General features: G+C 34.9%; 1 protein-coding gene across 3 annotated transcripts in view; it reads left to right on the top strand.

The window, feature by feature from the left end:
• LOC107084715 (protein kinase C alpha type) overlaps positions 1 to 23,596 on the top strand; it is a 175,371-nt gene extending 151,775 nt beyond the window's left edge. For all 3 annotated transcript variants that reach the window (XM_015374673.1, XM_015374670.1, XM_015374671.1), the window contains 4 exons: positions 4,083 to 4,163; positions 5,548 to 5,655; positions 13,344 to 13,484; positions 21,794 to 23,596. In XM_015374673.1, coding sequence (XP_015230159.1) covers positions 4,083 to 4,163; positions 5,548 to 5,655; positions 13,344 to 13,484; positions 21,794 to 21,958 — 495 coding nt within the window. In that variant the 3' untranslated portion in view covers positions 21,959 to 23,596. The remainder of the gene's footprint in view (positions 1 to 4,082; positions 4,164 to 5,547; positions 5,656 to 13,343; positions 13,485 to 21,793) is intronic.
• The last annotated feature ends 6 nt before the right edge of the window (positions 23,597 to 23,602 follow it).

Genomic DNA, 23,602 nt, shown 5'->3' with positions numbered 1-23,602 from the left:
GTGCTACTTGGTCCTTATGGAATTTCCCATTGGGAACCTACTAGCACTAAGTTGCTAAGTGGTTAGCAAGGTTCTTCCAAGACACCAGCCACAATTAAACTTGCTTGCAAACCTTCTGCCACAGCAATCCCGCCCCCTTGATAAACGACCAATCACATTCACTTTATTCACTCTTGTAAAGTCTTGCACCACTCGGGAGAATTTGGATATGCAGCGGTTGGAACAGCCGCTTCCCTACAACTCTGACAATGCAAGGCCTTTCTGTCAAACTTAGGACAACATCTGCCTTTAAAACCAGTAACAATGTACACATGGAAAAATGATAGTATATAGTACGCTCTCTAGGCTACAGTATTAATGTTAAAATCATATAGTAAATGACTATATAAAAATATATACTGTATTAGTGTTTTTTTTTATGTAAGCTGATTAAAAGTATTACGATATGCAGTAAGCCTGGCTGTTAGCCTGTTCAGAAGGAGGCTAGTTGCACAGAATAAAACAGAAACTGAATGGAGGCTTGATTAGGCCAGATAATCTGTAAAATCCTGATTTAATCCCTTGTCTTGGTTTCATACAGTAAAATAGGCCTTTGGACGGCTGGCCTCTTGTTCTACTATTAAAATGGTTCATTGAAATCTTTAGCTCTGTACATCCTGAAATACTCTGGCAGTAGGAAATTATATTCACAAACCTTCTCCAATTTGTTCACAACTCAGCTTTTTTTCCAAGGGGGATTAAACTAGTACTCCTAGTATTTTTATTTTTGGAAGCCAAGCTAACCCTAATCCTAAATTTCCCCCTTTGAAATTGCGAAATACTTTGTGTTGCTTAAAAAAAAAAATCAATAGGATAAAGGTTTGTTGTAACTGTAAAGAAAATAATCAAATATAATTGTTTTTTTACTAAGTTCTACTAATACCAGGAAATATACTCACTGGTGTTAATGATGAAGGCTTTGGAAGATTATGTTTACATATACTTAAATAACATGGGAAAATAAGTACAATAAAAGTCCTTTAGAAGAAAACATTTTAAAAAGAAGTTAAACAGTTTGTAACAGAATAAATCTGCAAGGAGGAAAGATGCAGTGATTGTTTACCAGTCAGCTTCTGGATCAGCTTCTCTGACTGATAGATTTTTCAAGCTCAACATCTGCTGCTTTGGATGTATTTGACCACGCTTCGATGTGCCCAATGCTTGACTTGCAGTAGAAAAAACAAATAAATCCCTTCTAACATGTATATTATTACATGCAGATGCAGAGTTATGTAAATATGCCCTCCCTGAGCAGGTGGATATACTGCATGCTTATCTGTCTCTCATCAGCCCTCAAGAGAGAATTAGGACCATAATGTGGGTCCACATGTGTTTGTGTACATATTGTTTTTTCCCTGTGGTAAAGGCAGCAGTCAGGTGGGACTCAGTGAAGGTTGTTACACAGAGTAGACCTGCTTCCCCACAGCTCATGAATTGCTCTGTACAGAGTGCTTTCTATCCATGTGTTTTATTACACATGTATACATTGTGTGTGTTTTTTTTCTTTTTCTCTGCAGCCCAATGTGGATAAATGGTTTTGTGTTTTAATAGCTATGGGAGTTACTCATGAGTAATTTGTGTGTAGCAGGGGTCATCAGTCCTAATTCAGAGGAGGGCCTAAAGAGATGTATGGCACTTCTGATATAACACACCTGGGGATGTTTTCTTTCTGGGTCAGAACAATGCAATGAGCTTTTGTGTGTTTCTGACGCGACATCCTATATTTTTATTGTGCCTTGCAAGGGTACTATTACCTGTTGACTTTACACTATTTTGTGGGCCATTTATGCATTAGGCCTACACAAAGCAGTGCATAATTATAATATGGAGAAAGGCTTAAACATAGTTTTAACATGCTTTGCTTTTAAGAATTTAATTTTTTTAGCATAACATATGTATTTATCTGGCCAAGCTAATAGTTTAAAGAATTACATTTTGTCGGGGTTACAACAAGAAGTCATTTATGATTTTTGCATACCAGCTATGTTTATCTTCATACAGTTCTACAACTTTGACCAGTTCTTCTTTGCCTGAAGCTATGTCAGATTAAATGTAGGATGTAAGTAGAGTCTTTTCACAGATAATTGGACTTAGGTTTGGTCTTTGACTGGGCCTCTTTTAACATGCATATGATGGTTTTGTCCTAAACGATGGCCAAGGCTCAATACTTTTCTAATGTTTAGCAGTTTTTTCTTTTTTTGCATTTCCCTGTCTGTACTGGTTCTCTAGGCAGAGAGCTTTTTGAATTTTGATGAGAAAAGCTTTTTAGTGTTATCTGCTCTGCATTTTGACTATCTCTTCTACATTGACATTCGATATACTGAAGATCAGACCTTTTTTTGGTTTTATTACAGTAAAATGTTTATTCCTGAAATTAGCTTAAAATAAAGATAACCGGACTGCATGATGGGCCTGCTTAAAAACATCCACCCTCCAAATACAGATTGATAGTTTATAGTTGCCATGACTCATATGACTGAGAATTTGCAGAGGTATATTCCTGAAACAAATGGGGGCTAGATTTCTAAAATCAATGACCAATATTTGCTGTGTCACCAACTCACTCATCTGAGTTGTGGATCTCTATAACTCTGCTAAAGTTACAGTACATGAGTCTCTTGGCTGCAGTTTTGTTTAGTCATTTCTGATAAATGGGGTCACAACTAGTTAGGATTGGAGTTGTAAATTGTATTACAAATATAGATAAATGCTGTAATTGTCATGTAAGAGTAGGGTATTGAGGGATTATTCATCTTTAATGTCTAGACAAATTGTGGATCTCCATAGATCTCCAGGCTGGTCTAATTTTCCACAGTTTAGCACGTTTCGTAGAAAGAAATGAAGAAGGCTCTCCAAAAAAATCTTAAAGCAGGAATTAAAGACAAATCCCACTTAGGGACATATGGACCTGATTCCTGATGATGTGTCTTATGGTCTGATCACAAAAGAATTGACATTTTTTGCTGTATTTTAATGTTTTTGCTACAAGAAGGAATAGTATGCTTCACAAAATAATTGGCATCAGGAAGAAAGAAGGGAATGGAGAAATACACTGAAGCTGCATCTAAAGAATTTTACAAAGAGCTTAATTTTAAGGAAAAAATGGCTCTTTTAAATGGACAATGACTGAGCACACATGTCAACTTTTAAGAAGCTTAAGCACAACAAAGTCCATAAGCCCAAATTAAATCCCATAGAAACATGGGAGATGTGTGTGAGGTCACCTTTTTACCTTGATTCAACAACATTAGTTGTTTCAGAATGAATGGACCCAATTCCTGCTGGATATCGCTGGCATCTTATGGAATAAAATTCCATACTGTAAGCTGCAATACAGTTGGAAAGGCATTTCACCCTAACACTAGGGAAATACTGTAAAGAAGATGTTTTTGTTTTTTTATTTTACATCTTCTAAAATTGTGTTATAACGTTTACATGGTTTTATAGCATTTAGCATTTGGTCTCTATTGCAATTTTTTTTTTTTTTTTACTTTATCACTTCAATACTACCTTACTGAAGTGACATGTGCGTGCAAAAATATGTTAATTGGCTGAAAGCATTAGTATTAGTTTCATTGCAAATGTTCATTAGAAATGTGCTACTGCGTCTACTGCTTAGAAAGGCAAAAGCTTTTGTTCAGAAGAGAAGATACTTTTCCTGCTCTTTTATATAAGGCTCTTTTTGGTCCTGCATTGTTCCTCCAGGTAGAGCTAACAGATATGGAGTGGCTGGTTTAAATAATGTTTCATCTAAATAATAAATTAATGCAAATTTTGTAATAGTTGCAGATCTAAAGTGTCAGGAGTGTCTTTCCTTCTGAATCAGAACACTGTTAAATTTTCTTTTATCAAAGTTTTAAATGGTATATTTGCTTTAATTCCTGCATCCAAAAAATGTTTTGTCAATTTTTTTTCTTTTCGGATATTGTCCCCCTTATAGAAACCTTTTCCCACATTCACATTCTCCATCACGAAGAAAAAGAATGTGTTGCTTTATGTTATTCTAAGCTAATATTTGTATATTTTTCTTCCCTCCTCCTCAGATCATTGCTTATCAGCCATATGGACGGTCTGTGGACTGGTGGGCGTATGGAGTTCTACTTTATGAAATGCTGGCAGGACAGGTGAGTGCTTCAGACTGATAAACAAACATGTTCCCTTCTGTTAAAACTGTTTATGCTACAGGTTGTACAGCCTTATTCAGATAGACCCACGCTAAGCATTTCTAGTAGAAGTGCCTCCAAGAGTTAATCGCTTCTGATGCATTTGAGTAATGCTGAATTATTTGGTACTGCATTGAACAGCTGCCATCCTTATCTTTTTGCAGTAAAAACACTTCTAAACTGTTTTAAATATGTTTTTCCATTTTTATATTTCCACAAACTTTTAATTAATTTTTTTTTTTCAAAATTGTATTTGTTTACCAATGCAGAGTATCAAATAACTGCAGAGTATAAGGAAATATATAATGATTTTTATATGCAAGTATAATGTTTAAAGTTCTGGAATCACTGCAGCTAACTTAGTAACTTTGTTGCTTTTTTCTTTTTTTAGCTATTTTTTTGCTAATTTTAACTTTTTTAACCTTTCTAGCAACTTTTTCTCTGTGTTCAGAGACTTGCAACAAGTCAAAGCAATAATCTTTCCCCTATCCCACCATCCCCATGTGGATACTTCTGCAAATCCTTGTAGCAATAACCCACAACATCACAAAGAGCATATCTGGATTTCAATTGCTTTAATGTTCAAATTTCTCTCTTTACAGTATATATTAGATTAGATTTGAACTGAAAAAAACTGATTTGTTTGGTGTTCAATGTTTACACATGAATTTGTCACTGTGTCTTTAGCCTGTTGTTATAAATCATACACAGCGCTGACCTAAATCAGAACAAGCATAATAAATGTTGTGACCTATTTATACTCACTCTGCACAAGATGCAAATTTCCACATATCATCAATTTTAAATCCAGGTGACAGTAAAGGCTGCTCTAAAACCAACAGTCACCATTTAAAAGAGAAAATCATAATTTAGTTTCAGTATCGCTGAAGAAATGTTTGATTGACTGATTTTATGAAAGAAAAACTAGGAAGATATATATTTTCATGCAGACAGGCTACCTCTGGTCGATAAGAGTCCACTGGTGTGGAAATGACGAATAATTCATTTTATGGACTGTCAAAACACCCATATTATGGTAACTGATGATAACGACGAAGCAGGGAAAGGAAAAGCTGGGTCATCCACTCCACTGACCTTAGAAGGTCTTCCTCTGAAACATGATCTCCTGTGTCAATTTAACAATGTTTCTGGCTTGTTTTTATTCCGTCCAGTGAAAAAATTTTATATTTTTGATTGTCTCTTCACCTGTATGAAAATGATTAAACCTTGCTGATGTGCAATGGTATTGTGTGAGCCATTGTGTTATAGGACCTTGAAGCAAAAAATCAGTATTTATTCATTGTGTAACTTTAGCATCCTGAACATCGTGTCTTTCCACCCACAGCCTCCGTTTGATGGTGAGGATGAAGATGAGTTGTTCCAGTCCATTATGGAGCACAATGTTTCTTACCCAAAGTCCATGTCAAAAGAAGCTGTGTCCATCTGCAAAGGGGTGAGCAGATAACAAACTGTTTTCTTAAAAATTAAAGATTGTTTATTTCCTATTTCTCATGTAAATATTAAAACAGTAATAGGAAAAGTTTTTGTGCTTTAAAAAAATCACTTAAATTGCTTTTGGTAATGCAGTTCCTCAATTGCAAGTGCCTCCAAAAGTTACCCATTTTTTCAAATCTATGTTTTAGTATCCTGTCCTCAAAAGAAATAAGCACCTCATCTTTATGGAGGTCACCAATTATGTGTATTCCTTTCTCAATCTACTCCTTATAATAAAGTGCTCTTTTCCATTCGGTGCCACCGAGTTATGCCATAAAGGTGCATATAACTGTCTCAAATGTGACGTTCCACACCATTTATGCAATTCTCTCCATACATGTTTTGAGAATTTAAGTTGTGGATTGTCATGAAGTTTCTTGTGATTGTCTCTTGGGATAAAAATTCCAGAGGCGTAAAGGGATCCTCTTAGTGCATTAAGGCCAGATGTTGCTGAATTAAACAAGTTAACAGGAAAATGTCAAACTTGGCACCCATTTTTATGCAGTTTATCTGTAAAAAATAAGTATAGATTAGGGGTTTAGTTGCTATTTAAGCACATTGATTATTAAAGCACAGATATGGGGTGGGTTAACTGACAATTTATGTCTTAATCTGTAAATGTAAATTAATAAATGCTGAAAAGTTTAAGATTTATCTATGCTCCTTGTCAATTTATTCATACATGTAATATCAGATGTTTCATCTGTGAGAATACAAGTTTAACAGTTATGAATAAAAGTTAAAAAGTTAGAGCTTTGCAACAACATAAAACGAGTACAGATCTAAAACGTACAGGTATTAATCTACAACACCTAATGACTTCTAACTGCCTGCTGCTATAAAACCAGAAGATTAGGAACAAGGCCAAAACAAAACTGTTGATTGAATCCCTATCTTAGCTGAAATTTGGTTTTTAATGCATGTACAGTTAAACATTTCATTTTATCCACAGAACTACTAAAAGTGCGTATGTTTTTATATTTTGACTTTTGACACTGAAGTGAATTGATATTTCTGAAGAGTAGTTTAATGTTGGGTTTTTATTATTATTGACTTGATTTTCTTTAAGTAATCCTACTCTATGATAAGTTTAAAAATATAAAATCTATATCTTTATCAAATAGCATAAAACTAACAGTTTAGATTTACAAAGGTTAAAATATTGGACAGTTTATTTATTGATTTAGTGTTTTTATCTTGAGTTTAGATTAGATGGAGGTAATTTTATTGCATGTTGATCCTCAGGATAACTGGATATAAATTTAGACAAAAAATTGATATAGTGGTTTGAGAAAGATGGGAAGTATTTTCAACAGGTTTCTCATGGGTTGACATTGATTTCAGCAGAAGCCTAGGATCAGGTTTTGACTGCCCTGCTTTTTACTTTCTCCTGCAAACAGGATTCTTAATGGACTCAGCAAAGTCCAAACTATTTTCAAATGGCACAAAAAACATACAAAAACTTAATATAAGAAGGATTTGATATAAAGGCTGCAGTTTTGTTCTATCCTTAGGCTGTACAGAGCTGGTGAACTGCACCATAATGTGCTCTGTCTTACTGTCCCTTCCTCTTTACTGAATCATTTTGCCCTCTTTTTCCACTTTAGTTTTGTATTATGCCAAGAAGTGCGCCTTAGTCCTTAACTTCCAGGACTCCGTTTATGAGCTCATACTGCTTTATGTGTAGCATCAAATAGTACAAATTATTTGTCTAGGCTATTAAGAAAAAAAGTAGGTTTAGTGTCAGTCATAATTAACATTTAGCACATCATTTTTGGTGCAGGCCTCGTGCTTCTGTGAAATCTAAAAATACTCTGCATTGACAGAAACCTGACTGCATGTGTTTAGTTCCTAGTTTTAATCTGTGATAGGCTGCTACACTTTTCCTAATTAGAACTCAGTTATCACCAGAATCCCCACTCACTAAAGAAATTATATTTACATGATGTTAGAACACTTTATAAAAAAGAAAGATTAGAGCAAAAAAGAAAGAGACTGTGGGAGAATTGACTTGAGGAACGAGAGGTGATGCTGGGTATCTAGCTGGAATCTTGGAAACATGTAATACCCTGATGAGTTAATGTCTGAAAATAATATTTTTCTATTATTTAAGTTGCATAACGGTCCTACCCAACCCACAATTTCATTGTATTTATTTGATACCAAAACAAGCCTGAACTTGTTAAAAAAACAATCAGTGTCAATATCCGTGGATGTAGATTATACCAATCAGAGTCCTCCTGTCTGCGTGGATGTCTCTGCGTTCACTGTGACACCTACGCAGACGACCTTGTTTTGAAGTAAATCAGCCTTCATTCACACTAGCTATAGATGCACTTTTGGCATCTTCTGGCCGTTTTTGGTTTTGGATTTTCAAAAGTCAAATTTAGTCTTTAATCATTCATGCAATCTCTGATCCCATGTCCCCACACCCTCCTGGCATGGCTTGAAAATACACACACACACAATTAGTTTCTTACCTGTGTCGAAAAAGTTCAGGCTCAGGACTTTTTTTTTGCTTTAATCCCTGTGAATGTGAACACATAAGACAGTTAATTAACTTAACCTTCCTCTTATTCTCATAATCTCTGGGACTCAATGTAAGACTGTCAAAGTCCCCTATGTTGATACAGCTTTTAGGTGATACAAATAGGCACATGATCTACAAATATAAAGTAAGGTCAATGAATTTTAAGGTAAAACCAGGCAAGTTTGCCACATTTAATTTTTTTTGTTTTTGGGGGGAATTCAATTATGTTGTTTTGTTGTTTTTTTGCTTTGCTTTCCACAATGTTTCCATGTTTTTAATTTTTTTTTTTGTGTTTCTATTCACACTATTTCATTTCTGCTTTTCTTTATTTTTCAGTGAAAAGACTCAAAGTATAAATAATTTTCCCTTAATGTCTTAAAACACACTGCAGCATACATACTTTGATCCTAAGCAAAAGAAGCCTCCAACCAATGACTTTGGACACATGAGATAAAGTGTTATGTTAAAGTATTATGCAGCATTAATACAGCTGTGACTCAAACATAGCTCCACTAACCGAATATCATCCTTTGGTAGCTCTCCATGCTGTATAGACCATTTATTGAAGCTGTAATTATGAAAGCTTAATGTAGCTGAACAATGTATTTTTTCCCCCCTTGATCCCAATATACGCGCACTATTCAGAACAGGAAGAGCATAACAATGTATACTTGGTCTTCAAAGATGTGATAAGACTTGATTTTCCACAAAATACCCTAATTTCCCCATATCCACATATTTTTATTTTAGCAGGAATTCACTCTGCTTATTCTTGTTGTAACAAAATCTTATCTAGCAGTATAAAAATGAACACCCTGTCCTTTATTTTTGCCAACTTCAGCATCTGCTTTAAAAAACTAGAGACCAACGAAAAACCTACCAATGTCATGTTGGAGATTTTGGTGGCAATTTGCACTGAATGCTCTTAGTTTACCGTCTCTAGCTAATAATGAGCAAGACCCTCCCTCCTCTAAAATACAGGGACTCAGACGCAGCAGCCGCAGCCTTTGTCCTCATTGAACAAGTCACACGCAGGCGAAGCTTGTGATCTCTGTGAATCAAAAATCAGGATGTAAACATAATATTTTGCTTATTTTTAAACTGTTGCAGTGAATTAGATGTGAACGTGGTTTGAGCTGCCCTAGCAGACACGCCCTCAGTGTCTCAACTCAGAGAAAACAGTTGTTTATTCACTGCTATGAGACCTAATTTTTAAAGCTTAGTTGGGTTTTTAATCATTCCAATTCATGCATTTATTATTATTATTATTATTATTATTATTATTATTATACATCGTCTTTATTTTACTCATCGTTCTTGTCCATCTGATCTAGTGATTTAAGCTCTAAACAGGAACAGCAGGATGGCTTTTTTTTGTACCTTAGAGCGAGTGTGAATAAAGGTGATTGGCCATGATGTAGTAGAGGTGTTAAAATTAGGTTATCACCAGAAAAAAGAAATCTCATCAGAACGTCCACACTAGATGTTTCTGTTTTGTGGAGATGACTGTACGTCACACTTTGATGTGAGGCTTACAAGCTTAAAGGATTTTTCAGTCTGAGGTGTTTCATCCTAATGATGTGTTTGACAGTAGGATGATTTTTTGCACCAAATGACAGGCTGTGAGCAGAACTAAATCTACAGCCTTTTTATTTTTTGCCCCTGTCTACAGCTTTCCAAAATAGTCTGTGAGCCAAACTTATTCCTAAAGATCAGATAAAGTAGAATTCAGGGCACCGTGATACTCATAACTGACAAAAGTAAGAAAAAACTCATACGGAAATGTTCCTAATCAAGTTCATACTTTTTTATCAGAAGTTGATCACCTAAAATATTTGCATAACAAAAATATATATTATATGATGCTATAATGCAGAACAGAATAATATAAAACAGGATGTAAATTTTGCCAAATAAGTAGTAGAAATACTAGAAAAACAACTATTTTGTTCACAGGTTTGAATTTATTGATTGTTTGAATAATCCTTCAAGAAGCAGAATTATTTTAAATGGTGGTGTTTTGGTCATATATATCCTCAGCAAGAAGCACAGAAACTATTTTTGTCACAATGGAAAGCTTTCTTACAATCCCTGTCAGTGGAGTCCTCTCACTGCTGGTGTCTCAACATCAGAAGCGTTTAGATTTCAAATCTTCTGCGATCAGTTTTTATAAGTGCTAATCATAAGGAGGAAAGAAGAGAGTACGCTCTGCCCCTGGTTAACGTGGCTCACCTACTGTATGTGAAGGCCTCATCATTCCTGAACGCAGCTTCACAGACAGTGCATTAAATGGGCTGGTCTGCTGGCCACTGCCCCAGCTGGTTATAGACCTTTCCATCGCATCTCACAGCCATCTCCTGGATCCTTTCAACATTACCTGATTCCTGTGGCTTAGGTATCCATAGCAACCCTGCTGGCGTTTTTACTGGGCTCTTTCCCTTCGACTGCTTGTTTCCTTAATGCTCTAAGCAATGCAGGTAGAGGAGAAATATTATTGACTCTTTTTAAAAGCACATTTCCCTGAAAGCAAGTACCTGTTCCAATACTTCCCAACCAATACTTTGTGCAGTAACATAAAGACATCAATGTTTGATAAAGACTTTAAATGACTTTTTTGACCTATTGGTTAAGATTGTGTTTTAATGTTTTAGCTTTTAATTGTTGGTGTTTTATGTGTGTTAAAACGATGAGCTGTTTACTCAGTATATTTTAAACTTTACTAAGAAGATCTCCCCCAGATGTTCTGGGCTAAATACTGTATATTTTTATTAGCTGAAACTGATGCATGAGATAACCTTATAGTCTTTGTTTCATTTAAGTGTTTTAGCAAAAGTCCTGTTGTTGTAGCATAACTTTTAATAAACACTACTAAAAATGATCTAGTATTTTTGCATGGGTTCCATTCGGGGCACTTGAAGAGTCAGGGCCCCTAAATAAAAATAATAAAATACTAATTTCATCAGAAGATGTATATGCTGCAGTCTTTTGAGCTAATGATTGTTTTCAGTTCTGGCTTACTCTTTCTAATTCTATAAAGCAAAAAAACAATAGACATTTCTACTATAAATTTCTTCACTAAATAACATGCTTTCTGTCTATTTCAAGTTAAGTTATTGTAACTGAAAACATTTTGATTCAATAACATTTGCAGAGTAATGTAAAAAAAAAACATTTTTTTTGTGCAAAAAATGCAAAGTCCTACCTGTCAGTGTTTTTACATATACCTTAAAAAAATAACTTTGCACATGCAGTAGTAAGCCCAACTCAGGGGCCAATTGTTCAAAGGCAGCTTACTTTTATTAATCCTAAAACCAACTGGCTTTGCATCATTATTCGTGCTTTCTCATCATTTTGTCTTTTAGTCAGAACAATATCCTGCAGTGCAAAAAATAATGCATACTCAAGATGTTTAAAATATGTCCTATCATAAACCTATTTTCTTTTAAACTCTTCAAAACTCAGTCTTTAAAAAATTCAAAGCTAGTTATAATTTTAGGACATTATTTAGAATCTGTTTTAGTAAATCTAAACCAATAACACTTTTGTGTCTATTTTCAGTGTTGGAATACAGAGCTTGTTTTGGTTTTCTAACTAGGTGCAAATTGTCTTGTCATGTTATTGTCATGGTGAACTGAAGAGACAGCAGTCCTCTAAAGGCATAACAGGCAGAGGGAAACAACATTATGTCACAGATTTTGGTCCATCTGTTTAGCTGTCATTTGCTGACCTAGAAAAGCAGTGGCATCTAATTTTAAAGGATACCCAGACGAACAGAGGGATGACCGCTTTTCATTTAGATATATTTAAAAGATCCAGAGCTAATAGTTCTCATTTTGGATAGTAACACCTTTAAGCTGTCATTTAGGCTTCAGACAAAGTTGGTTTTGAATTTATTTTTCAAGCATAAAATCACATCTTTAACCCTATCTAGGGGGTTTTAATTGAGCTTTCTATCATATGTTGCGGCTTCATTATATAGAAAAGTATTATAGTTAACATAATGTAATCTGTTTGCATCCCAAGTTCCCTGAACTAGGAATTTAGGGTAATTTTCTTAAGGTGGGTATACATGTTTTTTGAGATGACGGACGGAGATGAGGACGAGCTTTCAGCCTCATCATCCGTCCTGCGTTACATAGTATACAGAGGGCAACAAGGAGTAATTAGCCTCTCACGATCACCTTCGATGGTATGGTAGGATGAAATCAAACATGTTTGAAATTCAGTCGGCCATCTTAAGGTGATTGTCATCTTGAGTGTATCTTCCTATTGAAGCAGAGCTACGAGCAAATTTACCTCAACTTTGCTCATTGCACATGTGAAAAGAACAAATTCTTCTTCTTCTCTGATTTAGAAAGAATTCGCAACCAGGGCCTTTTGTCTGCTAGGCTGAGTCCGACTTGTAGTTTTTGGTCGTACAGTGTGAGCCGTCAGATTGCATCAGAGGGTCATACAGTATAAGAACAGATGTTGTGAGCTGTGAACTTATTAACCCTGTGGTTTTGTCGTACAATTTGACCTGTAGCTGAGTACAATGACTGAAAGTATCATGCAGTGTATGCCGGACCTTAATCAATAACATTTTATAAGAAATAAAATCTGTACACAACATATAGTTTTTAACCATTGTTTTGGATCGATGCAATTGTATACTGTTGGCATCGGCACTGAGCTGATGTTTTGTTTAAACCAACAATACATAATTGTCAACCTAAGAATCGGCTTAATTTGAGATATATTCAATGATTTTTCAGGTCAATATACAGAACTTGCTGTCCTTCTCAAAAACTGGCAACTTTAAACTAAACTGTAACTTAATAGGGTCGTCAATGAATGACTGATGTTGTCCAGAGTGCCGCTTTTAAACACCAGAGCTAAGTAAGCTAAAAGTTGTTTTTCTAGAGGTGTGACTGTTGGTCAGATTGCGAAAAACAAAAACAATGAGAGAGGCTGTTTCGTTTTGTTGCACTTCAGTGTCTCTAGTTGCTTTAAGCGATGCTACACATGGACATTACAGGTTTAGCGCCCCTAGTGGCTGAAGGTTACACACTGTTGCTTTAATTGTTTTGACCCAATCCATTTAATATGTTCTTGGTTTATTGTTTTGGTATTAACAGCTGATGACCAAACACCCATCTAAGCGCTTGGGCTGCGGCCCTGAAGGAGAGAGGGACATCAGAGAACACGCCTTCTTCAGACGGATCGACTGGGATCGTCTTGAGAACAGAGAGATACAGCCACCCTTCAAGCCTAAAACGGTCAGTACACACATTCAGTATACAAAAGTCCACTGGTAATGTTTTTCAGTGCTTTCCATCACTAGACCTAACACATCTTATGAGGATATTGTTTTTGGTTTATGTTTAAGCATGATTCAGTGCAGAAGGAGGTGTTTGTTTCCTCTTCTTCAGCTAAAGGTGTCACCGCTCATCCATCCCATTTATATGACTACAATTGGACTATTAATAAATTATGGTTTATTGTAAATCTGTACAACCTTAAAACTTTGCATTTCAATATAAAATTAGAGTACTTCATCTTCATCTTTTCACTCAAAAAAACATGGCAAGAAATGACTCCAGCAAGAGTAAATAAAAGTTAATAGGTGAAAAGGGTACTTAAGTACTGGATAACTGATCATAACATTTTTTATTTAAAATTATCTCATAAAGACAATCCAAAATGGAAAGTTATTTGCAAATTCTGTTATTTTTGCAAAAGGTGTAAAAAAAAAAATCCACAAATCTGTATTTAGATTTACAAATGGATACTAAGATCTGCAAATGTAACATTTTTAACATTTGCAACTAATGTAACATTTGCAAATGTAAAAACTGGATTACACACACACAAGTAGTTTTACACATTTGCAGATTGTTGTAGACACCCAAATCTCCTCACACATTTCCAGATTTATGAAAACATTTTCAAATCTCGCTGCATGCACACAAATCGAGATACAGACACAACTCTCCACACACATATGCAAATAATTTTGATACAATATTGCTCCCATACCCCTAGCAGTGGGCTTTGCAGGAGTTGTCTTAAAGGAAGTGGTGATAATGTAAATAATAGGGGACCTTTTAAAGAGGCAATTCTGCTGCAATGAAATATAAATATATTAATTTATTATACCTTTTGTTCAGTGGAGAAAATCTGTTTCTGTATCCATGTGTGGAACAAGAATTAGCTTTTTTCACTGACAGATCAGTGAAATAAACAGTTGGGGTTTTATATTTATGGACTCTATAGAAACAACATATGACTGCAGCTAAAATACTGATATAAATGAATGTTATCTTAAAGCAAGGAAACGGTAAACATATTTCTGTATACAAACTCCCCACAGACAGACATCATCACTGATCGTTTTGATCATTTTAGACTTTAGACAGATTTTATTTGTCATTTTGTTTACACAAAGGTGTAAAGCAAAAAGAAATTTCATTTGGAAACAGCTCACTGGACAGTTTCATATTTTTAAAAGTGCAGCCTTGAAAAAATGGTAAAAATTACTGTAAATTTACAGTTCTAACTTTTTTTTTTTTATATATATAGTTGTACATGAAAAAGTAAAAAGGGCTCTAAAATAATCACCTTAATGATTTTAAATTCTTACTGAGTAAAAAGGTTAATTAAAGGAGGTCTAACATTTTTGTATTTTTGCCATCTTTGAACCTTACATTAATCTGTGAATTCTCTCATGGCAATATTGTATGTGATGATAAGCTAATCCTAAAAATTACTATTTGTTTGAAACTTTTGGTTTCGACTAAACAGAACAAACTTCAAGGATCCCATCAACCTTTTAAAACAAATTTAGCTTTTCACTCTTTGACACCTTCTGTATACATAGAAAGAAAAACTTTCACAGCAACCTCATTACTACATTTTGCACATGCTAAGAAGCTTTTTAAAGGAGCATAATATTTCGAAAAACATTCAAAATGACTTGCATAAAAATGGAGTAAATCATTTAATATGAAGTTTAATTTGCTTTTAGTAATTGTGTGTATTCAGTCCTTGTTGAATACAATCACAGTTCTAGGAATGAAAAGAAGGAAATGAACTGAGTGTTCAAATTAATTCTTAGAACTACATACAATCGTACCATAATAAAGCAAAATCAAGCAATTCTTTGACAATGTTATAGTTTTTGAAATCGTTTCAGGATTACAATGAATTATCTAGTTCTTAGAAGGTCCACAAATGAGGTTCAAAGGTCTTTTGTAACCCACAAAGATTGACATATTCCACTGAGCCAGAAGGCATGCTTAAAAAAACTACACTAAAATAAAAATACAGTGAAAAAGAACATTTTCCAAACATGCTGCTTTTATGATTATTTATATAGAACAGGCCCATAGCTTTATCTATTGTGTCTGATTAAGTAATCATCAGCAAAACTAACCAACTGTTGCAAACAATAAGGGTGTGAAGTTTTCTAGACCTAAGCAGTCAATAAGTCTCCAAAAAAAGTCCCAAGAAAGAAAGAAATTTGAATTTGTCTTGTTAAAAGAGCAGCTAAAAGTTTGAAAACTTTTACAAACTTACCCCCAGTTACAATATTCATATTACATTTGACATATTAGCTCTTCTGAAAAAAAGGGCAGTATAATATATATATTATCACTAATAATATATGTCTTATTTTGAAATCAAACGTATTCAAATGCCTTAAGTTCGAGCAATAAAATAAAGAAGTGAGAACCATTTTAAAGGAAGTTAGGCAGACTGTTTTGAAGAATATTTTGAGACATTTAAAGTCAGTTAGAAGAGTGTTTTATTTTAAAGATTGCTTTAAAAGTTGAACTGTTTTGAGCTGTTTGATTTTTCAACATTGCTTTTAGCTTAGATTAGGAAAACGGTTGTGTTTTCTGTGATCTAAGTTACTTTTTTCCCTCTAATTTTTTTAATTTAATGAAGACTTTTTTTTTGTTTAAGGATGTTTAAACGTTGTCAAGGAAAATAGGCTTTGCTGTTTATGATGATATGAAAGGAATCCAAGTTATCAAGACTGTCTGGCCTCATCAAAGGATATTGATCTGCAATAATTAAATAAACCCACTGAATATCATGACCTAAATAATCAATTTTCAAATATTGCATAAGAAAAAGTATTTACTCCGATATCCAGTTAAATCTATGGTTGGTGCTAAACATGGCTTTTTTGCTGTTACTGTAAATATATTAATTTAACATTGCTGAGTTGAATTGAAGTAATACAGCATCAAACAAAATAATTAGTTTTATATTACTATGCCAATGCTGGTAATGATTCCTGAATCCATTTTATCCTTTGAATTTTTTATTATGCTTATTAGTGAACGTTTATCTAAATCAGAGCTCAAAGCTCTGCAGAGGATTCATAAAAGCTGTGTTTCTTTGAGAAAACAGAAAAACCAAATAGTACTTTATCCATTGCTGTCTATACATGAGTGTGTTCCTATATATTCATTTTTAAACTCCAGCTCTCCACTGCTTCAATCCTCAAGGGGTCCACTTCCTCTAATAAGGTGAATCATGGCCTCCTCGCCCATGTAGTTACCCACTGAGCTGATGTATTCTGTGTGCTTTGTGTGTATTTATAAGGAAAATGTTTGTGTGTGGGAGTCAGCTAAAGAAAATGATGGTTATTATAGATTTTGAAAAGTACTGAAGGAAGATATTATTGCTTCTGCACCAGCTTGTTGCTTTGCTATAATGTGTTGAGCAGTGGTTAATAGGGACTACAGAATGACTCTCTATACAGTACCATGAAAAACTATGCAAACACATTTTAACTTTGCCACATTGATGACTTCATAACAAGAATGGACGATGGACAGTACAGAAACATAAATTAGTGCATATTTGTGCAGCAGAGGGAAACAAATTCATGGTTCCTTTTTTTTTTTGCATATACATCTCTGAGTGTGGCAAGCAGTGGTAAAACACTGATACGTTAAAGATCAATATTTGTAGAATATAAGTTACAAAAAATAATATAGTGTAATAATATATACTCCCTCCACATTATTACACATAGCTTAATTTCTGGACATCTACTGTATGGTTTATACAGGGGATTTCCTTTCTAACTACGTGTGTGCCGTGACTTCTGAAGGCAATCATTACACTGAATTTCATTCTGTTGCTACTGAAGAAAAGATGTCAATCATAAATCCACACAGAATATCTTTTAGATTTTTATTCCTAAAAAAAAAAAAAAGAAAACCTTTTTATTGGTTATACATGTATATCCAATTCACAATTATGCCCTTCTTTGTGTTGAGCAATCAAGCAGAATCCAAAACCAGCACCATGAGGTTTGGGATTGTAATGTGATGTAATGTGGAAAGGTCAGGGTGTAAGAAAGGCACCATACTGGCTCCACTGAAGTTCCAAGAAAGTATCCAACCCTGCATGTTCACTGCCCAGTGCATGCTTGCTTGGTTCTGGATGTGTACGATGACAAATTTTCCATGAAGATGGGAGAGATGGAAAGAGAGGAGCATCTGCTGAATTGAACCAGTAATTATGGTCACCTGCTGAATTAGCCATCATGCCTCATTTTCCACACCATGTAAATTCCATGTTATTGCTCAGTCCATTACCATTAACTGGCTGTCATTACACATCACCCTCTCACTCCTCATGCAATCTATTCTTGCCTTACTAATCCAGCTCCTCCTCCTCTTTCCTCTGTCTTCTTCCTTTTCTTGCCTCTTGATCACACTTCAGTCTGCTGTGACGGCTGTAGAATTGCAATAAAAAAAAGCTGTCTGTGTCTAACCATGAGAATCAGACAATTTGTATATGGTGGACAAGGACCTCAGACATTACGCAGAACATAGTCACTGTGGTAGAATGACTGCTTTTAAAGGCATAGTTAGCATAAATCCATATTTATGACGTCAAAGGCGTCATTTTTGCAGCTGCCTGCAATAAGTAATGAAACAATCTCATGAGTAAATATCAGCAGCATTAAGGTGGTCTGTGTTGGTGTTTAAAATTTCTTGGGAGAACAGTCCACTTGATGCCTACATATTTTACACCCACTGGTGAATGTTGGATCGTTTTTATGGTTTGAATAGAAGAAAGTAGGTCAGATCGAGAGCTGCTGAATCATAGTCTATGAAAACCAGGCCAACAAATAAATGGGAGGACTTAGTCATTACACAAAAGACTTGAAGCAGTTTCCAAGAAGCAAAAGTGTGTGGCACAGGAGACTTGGTCAGACATACTGTATACTGGCATGGCAATTTAAAATAACATAAATAAGTCCTAAGTTGCTGTAGCAGAGAAACATAAGAAAATGGAAAAGAGCATGAAAATACATATTGCATATTCCCTTTCAAATGTTCTGTTTAATTTGAAAAAATAAATAAATAAATGAAAAAAATAAAAAATAAATTATACATATATATATATATATATATATATATATATATATATATATATATATATATATATATATATATATATATATATAATTTTTCTATAAAACCACTTTCAACATGTATTATAAATAACACTGATTTTCCCTTAATCAGCCCTGGTTTCCATTCAGTTGTTTTTTAACTTTGACAAGAAAACAAATTGTGGAGTTTTGCATAATACATCCTTCATGTAGAGATGAAGAGGGTTAAGGACAGAGATAAATTGTGCTTCTTTGTGTGTCTCAACACAGGCCTAATGGAAGTAAGGACTTATTTATCTTCCTAAGTAGCCATGTGTGTTATTTTATGGTAGTTAAGTGCAGAGGCGTGCATCTGTATGTGTCTAAAGGCATGGAGAATTAAAGATTAAAGAAAGTAGGTCAGAAAACTGATGCAGGACACTAGGTCACAAAGTATGTGGGGATGTTTTATCAGCATACTAACCAAAGTTCACCCACTGAGGCCTTACTAAATGACTGCAGAAAGGAGTAATTTGCTATTTATTAATGGTCAAGTTTATGGTGAACTTTCTCTTTTGTGTTCAAGAAGTTTCCATGACCCCACCAACCCCCAAAGTTAACCCCACCCATCCTTTTCAGCAGTTAAATACTCAAAATCCCACTACAGTAAATCACATATGACAATAAAATAAACTACAACATACTTTTAATCAGAAAGCTACCACTTATAAAAACTGTAATTATTTCAAGTTTAACTGTTAATTTTACTATATAATTCAACATTGCTATTAGTATAAATTTAAGATTGGATAATTTTATTACGTTAATTTCTATGAATGGCAAGATAGCTAACAGTGGCTGCCAACTGACTGTAAATGTAAATGTCTGTCTTCCATGACTGATAATCAAGATAATTAATGATGACTTGACCAATTTCTAACTCTTTAATAGATCATCAATAAGCCAGAAGAGGCTTTAGTAACATTACTATTCACAACCAGGAAGAAAACTACTGTTACAAGGGGTGGGATTTCCTGAGAAGTATCCAGTCAGAGGCAATTTTCTTTCCTGTTTGTTCTACCCTCCCTGTAATAATAGTTAACATTAGCAAGTAGAAAAAGATCTAAAGATGCATAAAAAGAAAGCCTTTAACGACCGCCCTTTCAGAGACATAGACGGGTATGGGACATTGCAGATGAATAAAATAAGCCAAAAAAAAAAAACATTCCAAAGGGGTGGACCCCTCTGTTCCAATTTGCATGTTTTCAAAATAAAAATAAGGTTTCGATGGGCTACTGCATAAAACCTCGAACTCAACACTATTCCTGACATTTTTAATTTAAAAAGCCATACCAAGAGAAAAACATGCAGTAATCTTGTATTCTTATTTTTGAAACAAAAGACAGAAATTGAACTAAATGAGGCGTGCTTGTCAACTATCACTGCTGTCAGTTCTGCAGCAGAGGTTTTATCCCACATATGCTCTCTGTACACAGCGGCGGCAGCATTGCCCCGGAGTAGTGGCCCGATGTCACAAGGAGTAACTGCTTTGGGATACAGAAAGGGACATTTTGGGGCTGGAGATTGTCGCATGAGGTCAAATTTTAAAGTGTCTTGCCTCACTTGAGTGATGACTGGTTCGTGATGGATAAAAGAAGACAGGTGGACGGAAAGACCCGGCAGTTGAAGGATGCTGGCGCTTACCCGTCAGGTGTATGCCGTGCAGGGTGGAGAGGACATTCAGGGGCCAAATGCACTAATGTGAGTGCATGTTGAGCCACATTTGATTTTCGTCTCATGCCATTGGCCTGGCTGTCTATTCACTGCGACAGGACAACATGGCTCTGGGCAAATGTCACCTGATGGTGGCAACGATCACAGTCAAAAAGCTCTTGCATGCAAACACAATCCTCTTGGACACATCTGTGCCCTCAGGGGTTTTTTCTTCAGCTTTGTTTGGCTCTATGAAATCATCTGTCGAATTCTTTCTCGACTATCCTATTCAAACATGAAGGGGAAATAAATATGGAGGTACTGGCGCCTTCCCTAACAGAGACACCCGAATGAACAGAGATAATAAGACCCAAATAGAGTGGCTGGAACATTAATACTGTAGAAAAAGAGGCTCCTTGATATACTGCTAGACATTAGTTGATAACAATATTTAGTCAAGAGTTTTAAAGCACTTAACCCATTTTTTTTTTTATAAAAGCTTACAGTAAACCCTCCAAAGGTATTCATCAAGAAAGGGGCAATCTATTAGCCTACTTTCCTTTAAGTAAACATTTACATAGTAGTTAACAGTTAAAAGGACAAACAAACCAAAAAATAAGCTCCATGAAAAGTTTATTGTGTTTCAGATTCAATATTCAATCTATTTTTTTCATTTCATGCTTATCATTCCCAATGTTTTCTTAGCCTTTGTTCTTACAAGGAGCAACATGTCAACCAAATCCATCCTATTTTGAAGGCTAGATAAAAACAAACAGAGAAATGTCCTTAATATTAACAGGATCTATTATCAAAACGGTTAATATTCTATAACAGGAACCAAGACATAGACAACAGAGCATTGATTATTATACACTTGGAAAAAGTCAACTTGATCCTTTTAAGATAATTAAAGTGCTCACTGAGAACTTAAACTGTGTCTAAAGGTATGGTGATGACTATCCAATGACAATAGCACTCCATTTAGCAGATTTTGTCACATTATAGCTAGAAACATTGATATATTTTAAAGGGATCTCTTATTTTAAACCAAACAAAGAACTACATGACATAAGAAAAAAACATGCTAAATTTTTCTTACGATTTCTCCTCAAGTTCAGCTTTGTGTGAGCTTATGCAATGAAATCCAAATTAAATATTTATATATAAATTTGCAGCTTTTCAGAAAAATAAAATGTTCTGGGAATATTAATACCTTTGCCAGTTGCTGTACATGCTTTTGTGTGTATATTCTGCTTACAGCTGTTTTCCAAAATAATCCAACCTTCCAACTAAGCCCAACGCTTACTTACTGTAGCTGATTTGAAATGGCATAAGCAAAATGGCTTTTTTTGGTGTTTTACAAACATTAACCTTTATTCTATTTTGTTCTGTTTTTACTCTTGTTATTGCAGTATATACCTGATGTCTAAACAACTCTATCCTCTTTGTGTTTTGTATGTTTTTTTACAGTGCGGCAAAGGGGCTGAGAATTTCGACAAGTTCTTCACACGCACCCAGCCCCAGCTTACACCACCAGACGAGCTGGTTATTGCCAACATTGACCAGGCAGAGTTTGCAGGGTTCTCTTTCATCAACAGTCAGTTTGTACATCCGTCACTTATCCAGAGTGTATGAAAAGGATGGTAGTATCTCTGATTAACCTCCCTGTTCACTGCCACCTACCGAAACCAACCGTCAATAAAATGTTATTAGAGCATCAAGTCCCATAATTGATCCTTTTGGTTTTCTTTTTAAAGCAGGAGTCTAGGGCATGCATATATCAATTGTACTTTTTTTTTTTTTTGCCAATACAGATAATGAATGAAAAAGCTTCAATTGGTTTTGGTTGCCAAAAGACAAATGTTTCTGTAGTTATCATGAGCATGCACTGTAGGAGCATGCCTCTGTAACCTGGAGGCATTAAAATCAGAAGGGTGCCAAGCTTTATTAATCTATGCTGGTGTATGATTTAGAGAATAATGTATGTTTAGGAATCTTAGTAGATGAAAAGGGTATCAGTAGATCTAAAGTATCATGCAAAATAAACCATACCCCTTAAACTTTTCCACATTTTGTTACATTAAAACCACAAACTTTTATGTATTTCATTGGGATTATTATGAGATTATTAGACAGTCTAACACAAAGAATGTAAATAGTAGCTGGGTTTGACAGTGACAATGGAAGAATGGAGGGCATCTTATTTTGGCTAAGCTGAAATTGCTTACAGAAGAGGTTTTTATTTAATCCTTATACACTGACCAGCTTCAGTGTTCTGCTGAGGAATTCTCACAGTATGACTGTGCCACCACCATGTTTTACTGTGCAGATGAGGTGTTCAGATTGCTAGTTTTGTCTTGTGGCACACTGCAGATTGGAATATATATAGCTTTATAAAAGCCAATATTGAAGGACTCCATAGCTAGTAATTGTTCAGCGCACACATGCCCCAACCAGAGATCTCACTATAGATCTCTACACCTCCACCATACTTACTGTAATTTTAAAAGGACAGCCAGGTTCCTTAAGATGTGTGCTTGTGCCAAACCCATTCCAGTTTTGGATGGATTCATAAATGCTTTGTGAGATGTTCAATGACTGACTTTTGTAACCTAGGGCAGCTTTAAAGTGTCTACAATTTATCCTTTTTCTTGGTTTTTATAATGTCATTTGTCCTATAATTGGAGGCCCTTTACAGAAAGATGAATCTATTTCTCAATATACGTCCAACTGGTGTTGAGATACCTGGTCCAGAAGGCACAAACAGAATGCAAGACAGGAATGGAAAGCAATTAAAGAAAAACAAACAAAAACTAGGCATCCTTAGATCATACCCTTAGAGCTCAGTTAGAATTACATAAGTCTCAAAAATAATTCAGATGAAATGAGATTGAATTACACCCAGATAGTCTTTTTACCGATGAGATGAGTTCTGAAGGAGGGTGATTGCAATGGATTTTGGATTTTATTTCTTGTATTTTGACATTTGATCGAAAAAACTGAATACATACAAGTGCAACACTTGTCTGTCATATAAAATATATATATTAGAAGTCCTAAAGTTTGTGGTTTTATCATGAAAGAAATGTGCAAAATATCCAGGGGTGTGCTTATTTGCGCCATGGCTCCATGGCTAATGATTGTTTCAATAACCAGAATACATTTACGGTTTATTAGGCAGTTAATATGCTGTAGCCAAATATGAAGGACAGGTGGTGCAGGAATTGAAACAGCACTTTGTTATTCAATGTTTCCTGTATCATGTTTACAGTTTTCTGC

Source organism: Cyprinodon variegatus, unplaced genomic scaffold (assembly GCF_000732505.1).
Source record: "Cyprinodon variegatus isolate N-32 unplaced genomic scaffold, C_variegatus-1.0 Scaffold107, whole genome shotgun sequence".
Taxonomy (NCBI): domain Eukaryota; kingdom Metazoa; phylum Chordata; class Actinopteri; order Cyprinodontiformes; family Cyprinodontidae; genus Cyprinodon; species Cyprinodon variegatus.
This window is presented reverse-complemented; position numbering and strand designations above follow the sequence as displayed.